Here is a 9,258-nt window from a genome sequence, read left to right on the forward strand (position 1 = left end):
CGACACAGCTGAATGAAGGAAAGAGCAAGCTGGTGAGAAAAGGAGAAGGGGGAAGAGCGACGAGGAGTGGAGGAGAGACTAAAAATAAACAAATAAATAATTTTGTGGTCGAAGGGAATTGGGTCGAATTGGAATTTGAGAATCGCGTCATAACTGGGTAAAAAATGTATCTGGACGAGGTTCATCCACCACTCATGCTTCGGAGATGACGCCCGCTGCCCCAGTTTCGCACTGCTCTTGTGCACATTTTCACCCTACTACACACATGTCGTACAATTGCCTCGTCTTGAGCTCATCGGTTAAGTTGAAGGGGGGGGAATTGTGCAGCAGCAACAACAGCAGCGGTCGGGAAGAGAGCTCGCTCGGGCTTTCATCCTGTCTGACGTGCAGCTGACGAGGCCCTCGTGAGCGTTTATCCGCTGCTGGTGAGAGGGTGATCGCAGTATCAAGTTGTGAAGAAGCCCTTGCATGATGTTGCTCTTCATTGCGTGATACACTTGTCTACTCAGATTATCCGTTGCTCTATCATCAATTGCTGGCTGTGGGTTAGTTCGTTTTTTCTCGATCGGATCTGTGCCAGCGAGTTTGCATCTCCTTGTTCCACTTGTCTATCCGAATTCCTCCTTCCTATGCGTGTTGTGTGAATATTTTCACCTGTATCAATTCTAACTTTCGTCTCTGTTTTTGGGTCGCCTCCGGAGCCTGGTTGACACCCAGAAAGCCCTCTCGTTCAGTGCGCAGTTTGTCAGTGGTCATGGCTTTGCCCTTGGCTAAGATTCCGCTGCGTATGTAGATGTGATTTGTGTGAAGTTGTTGACACATTCTTGTGCGTTCTGGTGCTGAAATCAGGTAGTGTTTATGCTCCTCGGCGATCGTGTAATTACGAGATTGTGCCGAATTTCACCCCGCTCTGCAATGCGCTTGATTTGCTTCTAGGCATGTTAGTTTTGATCGCTCCTTTTTGGATTGACTGTAAGAGGGATCCGCCGTTTTTCTTTGTGAGAAGTGGCACCAATTTTGTGTTTAGGTGAATGGTAGTAGTAAGCTCGGAGTTGGAAGCCTGCGATGAAATTTGTGGGTCCACAGGCCTTCGGCTGTAGACATGTGCATATGTACCTTTTCCCTTTATCCCATTGTTCAAGGAATGCGTCCTGTTGTTCCTTTTCATTCTCCATCTTCCTGTTCATGTGTTGCAATCCGCTTCTTTAATAAATGATACTCTCACTTTTCGAAGCCTTTTTCGTTTCTTGCGGATACGCATGTTGCCCTTGATCAGATGCGCAATGCTAGTTTTTCAGTGTCCTTTTTCTATCGGGTTTTGTTACTCAACCTACTGTTGACTCCTCTTGCACTGTTCATTCTCAGAAAGCGTGCAATTGTAAAGAATCACTGAGTATTTCTGCGGAGTTTGAACCCTCAGGGTTTGTTCCTGCGCCTCCGTTTGTTGGGGCTAGAAAAGATTTTGGCTATGGCTTCTTCGATGAAGTCCTTCGTGGACGTGGCGCCGGGCTCCCAATTCCCTATTCAGAATTTACCCTTCGGAGTGTTCCGGCCAAGTTCTGGCGCAACTCCACGCCCTGGAGTTGCTATTGGTGACTCTGTTGTGGATCTGTCTGTACTTTCCGATGCTGGTTTGTTCAGTGGCCCTCTGTTATCTAACTCCACCTGTTTCTCTCAGGTATCTTTCTATCCCTCTCACAGGCTTTTCTCTTCCCAGTACGATAGTTGATCATTCCGCTCAATGCTGTGCTGCAATTAAATGCGGATCGAATTTGAGAAAAGCTTTCTATCTATAACCGATTTCTTAATGTCTTGTCCTTAATGAGTATATTACATTGCACTTGCAGACTTCTTTGAACGCGTTCATGGCGCTAGGGAGACCAGCATGGAAAGAGGCAAGAGTAACCTTACAGAAGCTACTGTCCGGTAAGAAACCTTGTGAGATCATGAGTGATGATAGTGTAGGTTTTCTTCACACCTTTGACTCACGAACGGGCAGTTCTTCTGCCGGTTCCATGTCCTTACAAAAGGAATCTTTTCTGTACATACAGAGCTTAGGATGTTGTTTTGAATGTGCTGTTGAATCTGACGTTGCGTGTAGTTAAAGAATTGCTGAAGTAGAAGCTGTGCTGGGCCATTTTCTTTCAACACGGTCCTACCTTTTCTCGAATCATATATTTCCTTAAGTCTAAAAGAAGTTGATTTATTAGAAGAATTATGGCCATCAGCTCATGTCATAATCACCATTGCTCTTCTGTTTTGAAAGGTGCAGATCGTGATTGATCTAACGGGACACAGAATTGTGCTGTCTTGCGCAGCTGATGAACCCACGTTGAGGGACAACGATGAGTTACGTTCCAAGGCGATTATTCCTATGGTGATATTCATATCTCTCCTTTACTTGCTCAGAAACTTGATTACGACTGAAAATTTAGTACATGATTGTTTTGATCTTGAGGACCCTCATCGACCTAATCAGGCGCACTTATAGATATTGATTTCCTTGTGTTTGTTGGCGGAGCAGAGTAAAGTGAAAATGGAGATGCCGGCAGTGATTGGCGACTACACCGATTTTTTCTCGTCCAAGGAGCATGCTACCAATACGGGCACCATCTTTCGGAGCAAAGAACTCGCGCTTCCTGCTAACTGGTACTTGTTCGTGCCTGGGTTTGCTAACTGGTGCAATTTTAGATATATTGCTTGCTTTTATAGGAACCTTTGGCTTTAATATTTGAAATTCTGTTCAGTGTTTCTCAAAAGGTGCTCAAGTGACACACGTCTTTGTGCATTTGGGTACCATCTAGTGAAGTATCTCAAATTGTATTACAGGCCTTCGAATCTTTTTTATTTCCTGCTGTTTTTGATTGCACCAACACAAGTATTGTTGGACAGTGACCCATGCATTACTATCATTATTATTATTGCTGTACCACATAGCTTTGAATGAGCTTGTTTGCAACCTTGAAGTTACTGCTTCACTTTGTCACTCACCATATTTACTTTTTGAATCATTTACAGGGTATTTATTTAGCCGCTTTTATTGATGCAGGTTACATGTACCTATTGGTTATCACGGCCGAGCGTCCTCCGTGGTGATATCAGGGACAGATATTAGACGGCCCAGGTACTTCGGGCCTGATGACTTGACTCTCGCTGGCGTATTTTGACACTACTTTATTGTACTCAGGACAGGTTGCAGCACTTTGTTCTGTGACCTCACATTATTGGTATTCAAATTTTTCTGGTGCTTTTGTACTTCAGAGGTCAAACCGCTCCGCCAGACGGGAAAAAGAGTCCTGAATTCAAACCCTCAGCTGTTCTCGACTTCGAGCTTGAAATGGTATCCCGTGAGTCTTGTTTGATGAGTTAAACGTATGTTGTTAAACTGTTGTTTGGCTGGTTAAGATGCAAATATGGACTTAAGGTTCAAAGTGGATGCTGGGCAAATCATGCTATAGGCTAAAATGAAAGGGGGTGTCACTGCAGGCTGTTTTCGCTGGACCAGGAAACGAACTTGGGACAACTGTGAGCGTAGATGACGCTCCTAATCACATATTTGGTTTTGTTATAATGAACGACTGGAGTGGTGTGTTGATCTCTTCTCTAGTGGTTTCACTTCATTGAAATTTTCAGCTTCTAAGTTTCATATGAGTTTCCTATAACGAGTACGTAATCTGTAGATTGTATCGTAGCTCGTGATAGTTCTATCATGACGATTGTAAAAATCTTGCTGATTGGTGACTTGGATGGCAGCACGAGATATACAAAAGTGGGAATATGTGCCATTGGGACCATTCCTTGGAAAGAGCTTTGGTATGTACACAAGTATTATTAGTTTGCAGCAATTTCCCTCTTTATAGTTAGCGGAACATTGAAGTCTTTTTTGATTGAATATCGAAGGTTATTCATAGCGACCAATCATGCTCACATTTGGGGTTGTGATAACAACTTGCAGGAACAACAATCTCGCCATGGATTGTAACACTGGAGGCGCTCGAGCCGTTTATTTGTGATGCACCTGTACAGGTTGGTGCCTTTGCTATGCGTCTTTTCTTCCGACACACCACGTGAGTCAGAAGTATGTTAATTTTCGAACAATTCATAACAATATCAAAGTTTCAATGTGAGAAAAGGTTATATTGACTGGTTATTCTGGTGCTGTTGTTGCCAGGATCCACCCGCACTCCCGTATCTGACAGAGAAGAAACGTTTCACTTATGACATCCCACTCCAGGTGATTTACATCCTTCAGAATATTTTGTTCTCATCAAAGTCCAAAGTGATTGGAGTCAAGTTTTATTGAGATGCATTTTTTGGGATATATCTAAACCATTGACCCTAGGTTAGCTCCACTATCATGTCTACCCCTAACAAGGATTATCGTAATATCTTATTATTTTGTATATTTTGTTGTGTGAGTTTACCACCGGCACCTATTGATGTTGGAGATTTATTCAACGCCATGTTCTGGAAGCAGGTGGCAATTAGTCCCGAGGGTGAATCAAAAGCTTCTGTTATTTGCAATAGCAACTTCAAATATTTGTACTACCCTGATCTTACTCATTTCAAGTCTTGATTCATTGACGGTTTAGAAGCCATTTGTCTCTCGATATAAGCTCCTGAAGCCACTATTTTCATGTAGTTTGATGCTCTCTGTTCCCTCAGTTCACCTACTGTCTTTTTGTACATGGCTGGCTAACAACTTGAGAGCAATGGAACCCTTTTGCAGGTACTGGACAGTATGCCAACAGCTTGCTCATCACACTAGCAACGGCTGCAATCTAAATCCTGGGGACTTGTTGGCATCAGGAACTATTAGCGGACCGGTATGCACACCTTAACCATTTCAATTTTGCCAGTTTAAACGTTCAATGCCTTGGTCACATCTTAAATCCTCATAGTTTGATGAGTTTTTAGGTGCGGATGTGCGCTTTTAGCCCATTTCAACACAACGAGTCCTTCAGGCACGGTATTAGGTTGCTTCAATTTTGACTGTGTAAAGGATGGAATCTGGAGTAGTGAAATATCAGAGAAAATATCTAAGGAAGAGTTGATCGTGAACAGGATTCTGGAAGCATGGGTTCTTTATTGGAGCAGTCTTGGGCAGGCTCCAAGGAGATCAAGCTAGAGCATGGTGGTATCCGGAAATTCTTGAAAGATGGCGACAAAGTGATCATGACAGCTGTTTGTCAGGTGTGTAAGAATGACTGCTTTCAGTACCACATATTGAGTTTCGTATTCAGAAGATGTACTATTTTTGAGAGATGGGTCATTGTACGTACGGGCTTTTGGTAATGCTTAGGAACAGACGCTGACTTTATTTTCATGTTCACCTTTCCTTGCTTCTGTCGAATGGTCTGCACATTTATAAATGGTTCTTCTGATGAGCCTCACGCATTGCAGGGTGACGGATTCTGCGTGGGCTTTGGAGAGTGTAGCGGTAAAATTTTGCCTGCTTTACCGATGTAAGAGTCACGTGCTTTGCAAGGTCATTGAATATATGAGTCGCATGTGGGTCCGTAGGTAGAGATAGTACTCAACTCTACCTTGTTTCGGGGGGCATACTCATCTGAATAACACCCCTTATAGTGCTTCTGATCTTTGGGGATCCTGTATATCATTCGAGTACAAGTTTCGACAGCCAAAAAATTCTTTCTAGATTGAAAGTCTTGACGCACCAAATCTACGAACAAGGATACCTCGTCTGCATGTTGAAGCAAATAGAGCAGATTGTCAAATGTTAGTGGATATGAATGCACCTCTTTGTGCGGCATCTTGATGTCGTTTATCATGGGAAAATAGCATATGCATGCCTTGAGATGGGTAACTTACAAGAGGTGCAGAGGCTATCGTTCTTCTGTGTGCTGACCAAACAATCACAGTGTCTAATAGAGCAACAGGTTAGATTCAAGATTTTACTCAGGAGTGTGCATTTTGTGAATATTCCTTCCGTTGTGGGGTCTCCTGAGCTACGTAAACGAAGACTAGTCCTGTATCTACATTCTTCCTGTACAAAATATCCACAGCCTACGGAACAAAATACCATAAATGCAGCCACCTAAGTGGCTCTCTGACTCTCATGTGATAACGCCTTTCATGTCAATATGGAATTCCAATCTGTACTTGTTGCTGCAGAGCACTTCCACGTTTAGACCAAGGAACAGCTTAAAAACAAGTTAACTTGAACTCAAGTAAGGACTACTTGCCAATGACCTGAAACCCCCGGATTGATTGTGATGATAGCGGATAGAGGTTTTGATGTGTTTCCTGCAATGGACATTTCATCTGCAGGTTTGAAATCACCACTCCCACAACTTGAATGCACACAGTGTTCTCTAGAGGTTTCTGAGGTCAGAGGGCATTATTCTCTTCTCCTAATAGCTTGATTTTGCTCAATCTGGTAGAAATAGTAGGGTTTGCAGGCTTGCAGTTGACGTGTGCGTCTGGAAGAGGGAATGACAGTGGACTCACAGTGTGTTGTTAATACAGCGACATCGGGTGTTGGTTTACTAACCACCTTATTAAGATATTTGATAGTAATATTGCTTAGTGCTACAGTCAGTCTCCATTAGATCCATGCGCAGTCACAGACGGTTGTCCTAAATCTCATCCAGATTGCCCATGATCTCTCACCCACTGGTAGAGTACTTGTTTTTATTCTTTGAAAGAAATCGAGCATTTTTGTTGTTGGTAGAGTCAGTACATTGTCTGTTGGACTGTACCAATGTATGAAAAACAGTGTGTGTAACATCCTGGTTGATTGATATATATATATATATATATATAGAATCCAAAACGTTAACAAAACTTAGGTGTGTGCATGAACTCTCCTCTACAAAGAAAAAAGTTAGAATTGTTCAAAATTGTTGAATTGGGACACTAATCAAGTAGCTGTGAAAGTAATGACGAGGCCATGTAATAGTCATATTACAACCAGACTCAATTGCAGCCAGCCCTAAAACTACAGTCCTTTCAGCTCGGCATGGTACAGACTGCAAGTCATACGACTGAGTATTTCCGGAGAGTACCAAGAGTGGGAAGGTCGGATCATCAGCAACAGTAACTTGTGAATCCTATCAGATAGAGAATTACATGCGTGGGGCGACGACAGTGAATCAAGAGGGGGTAATGTGATGGTTCATGTGAATCCGTCATTACATGATGCACAAACGAGAAAAGGGTCGTTATATTCGCGGTCTCTCACGCTCTGACGCAATTGCAAGAGTCGTCGGCGTCAGAACTTTCGGAGTGGGTCGAATGAGAGCCATTATTGATCTCATAGAGCTCGCTCACTTATCAGCAGCTAACCGCACATACAGTGGTTCATTCCGCATGTGCTCTCCTCGCACTTGATGCCAGACATGCCATCTAAAATTTAACGCATTGGTAGCCACGGCTGGAAAGTTGGAGGTTTCGATCACAGTGAACTACCAAACTTGACCATCGAACTGATCGATTATGCATCGGGTGTAACACAGATCGGCGCCAGTCTATTGTCGATTGGATGGAGTCACTGATTGACAACGCACCCTCTGCCCCTAATGAAGCTAGAGTTGCACGGAAGGTGTCAATGTTGAGGTTGAAAAGCAACATCCTGAAGCCATCGTTGAAGTTGCAAAATAATTGTGGCAAAATAATCCAGGTTGACACCCCAACAGGGAAGTTCCTTCTGCAAGATCCACTTCGTTAGGCGTCTACTCTTGGCTCATATGAGTTTCTCGGCTTTAAATTGCAAGAGTAGCCGGTCGTTCTGGTGGTCTGATCTCTACGGGGCTGAGTTTGGTGATAGGTTAGGAGGAGTTACGAAACAGGTGAGTATGGAGATGATCTGAAGCCGCCATTGTGGCTACAAGTGACGATGTGCATGTGTGGTTACCGTGATCATGCGGCCGACACAAATTAAACCGTGAGCTTGATCACTAAGGAGGAGAAATCAGTGAGTGGTTTTTGGTGTAATGGGGGTAGGTTGATCACTGATATCTGAGCACTGTGCAATCGACAATTGCGCCTTATATACTAACAGCACTACTTCATTGGAAAAGAAACAAGTCCACTGGAGGCAATTGATTTGTAGTTTTGCTAAATTATCGATAATTATTTTATTAGTTTGTTTCAATTTTTAAATTTTTTATTTCACATCTAAATAAATTATACATATTTATAATTTTGTAAAATATATTATTTTCTAAAAGATACTAAGAAATTGTAAATAATTAGACATAAAAATTTAGTTATTCTAACATACCATAAACACCTATTGTAAATGTTTAATTTATTTCAATGATAAAAAAAATTTTAAAATGTATATATTTTTCAGATATTCATATTTTGATATAATTATTTGTAATTTATGGAGTATAGAAAATTTTGGAGTTTTTTCAAATCTAACGAAATTTTTTTTTATATATTTTAAAATATTTATTAGTTACTTAATATGAAATTAAAGAAATTGGATAAGATTTTGTTTAAAGTGATTGGAATTTTTTTGTATGAAAATTACAACACCAAAATTAGCATTGAAGTTTACTATTATACAATGAAAAAAAGGCTAAGTAAATTTACAAGAGAATTATTAAAAAGAAGAATTAATTAGTTGTTGTACATTGTGACAATATCTGCATACACCTACTATATGTACATATATAAGAAAAAAATGTAATGGATTTCTTTGCAATAAAAACATTGTTAAAGGAATAACATCAAAAACTTAAACTATGTGAAAGGATGACATTTAGCAGTCAATTTACTGCATAAAACTTAAAAGGTCCAATTCCATATTTCTACAAATTCCAAACCTTGGTTTCTAATTCTAAATCCTTTCATGGATTATGTTTGTAGTTCTTTCATAACATTCTGTATGTATAAATTTGTGCAAACAATAAAATGCTATTTTATTTCATTTTTTATGCAAATATTCTAACAGTGTTTTTATGTACAACATTCTATATTTCTATACCACAAGGTTTCCAGGTTTTGACAATTTTAATGCATACTTGAATTCCTGAATGACTTCACAAATCATGAGGAAAATTCTTAAAATGAAGAAGTAAAAGAATAAAATAGAAGAAATCAAAGAATATGAAAGAAGTTTCAAAGAAAATTGTCTAGAAATCTAAGATTAAAAGGTTTGTATTTACAAAATACAATTTTTTTTCTACTAAAAGTAATAAATAAAAATAAAAGCGTCTTTTTTAAAAAAAATATAAAAATATTCATCTAAATATAATTTTTTAACATAGGATGGATAATCTAACCACA

General features: G+C 40.4%; 1 protein-coding gene across 6 annotated transcripts; it reads left to right on the forward strand.

Moving 5' to 3' along the window:
* Positions 1 to 200: 200 nt before the first annotated feature.
* Positions 201 to 5,682, forward strand: LOC112280837 (fumarylacetoacetase). 6 transcript variants are annotated; one of them, XM_024516719.3, is made up of 16 exons: positions 251 to 425; positions 850 to 940; positions 1,366 to 1,678; positions 1,848 to 1,926; positions 2,319 to 2,377; positions 2,525 to 2,649; positions 3,050 to 3,124; positions 3,262 to 3,340; positions 3,487 to 3,586; positions 3,754 to 3,813; positions 3,956 to 4,026; positions 4,172 to 4,234; positions 4,478 to 4,542; positions 4,730 to 4,826; positions 5,065 to 5,193; positions 5,404 to 5,682. In XM_024516719.3, exons 3-16 carry the CDS (start codon positions 1,469 to 1,471, stop codon positions 5,467 to 5,469), a joined length of 1,278 nt encoding a protein of 425 aa, XP_024372487.1. In that variant the 5' UTR covers positions 251 to 425; positions 850 to 940; positions 1,366 to 1,468; the 3' UTR covers positions 5,470 to 5,682. The 6 variants fall into 6 exon arrangements, with proteins under 6 accessions (XP_024372481.1, XP_024372480.1, XP_024372487.1 ...); XM_024516717.3 differs by having other exon boundaries at positions 265 to 545; XM_024516714.3 differs by lacking the exon at positions 850 to 940 and adding an exon at positions 718 to 849 and having other exon boundaries at positions 268 to 425.
* The last annotated feature ends 3,576 nt before the right edge of the window (positions 5,683 to 9,258 follow it).

The sequence above is a fragment of the Physcomitrium patens genome, chromosome 4 (genome assembly GCF_059467195.1).
Source record: "Physcomitrium patens ecotype Gransden chromosome 4, ASM5946719v1, whole genome shotgun sequence".
NCBI lineage: Eukaryota > Viridiplantae > Streptophyta > Bryopsida > Funariales > Funariaceae > Physcomitrium > Physcomitrium patens.

Bases quoted from the DNA above. Each gene is read 5' to 3' on its own strand.
- LOC112280837 (XM_024516713.3), top strand. From the start codon at position 1,469: ATGGCTTCTTCGATGAAGTCCTTCGTGGACGTGGCGCCGGGCTCCCAA. The intron at 3,814-3,955 runs GTATGTACACAA...AACAACTTGCAG, and splicing joins ATTCCTTGGAAAGAGCTTTG to GAACAACAATCTCGCCATGG. The intron at 5,194-5,403 runs GTGTGTAAGAAT...CACGCATTGCAG, and splicing joins TCATGACAGCTGTTTGTCAG to GGTGACGGATTCTGCGTGGG.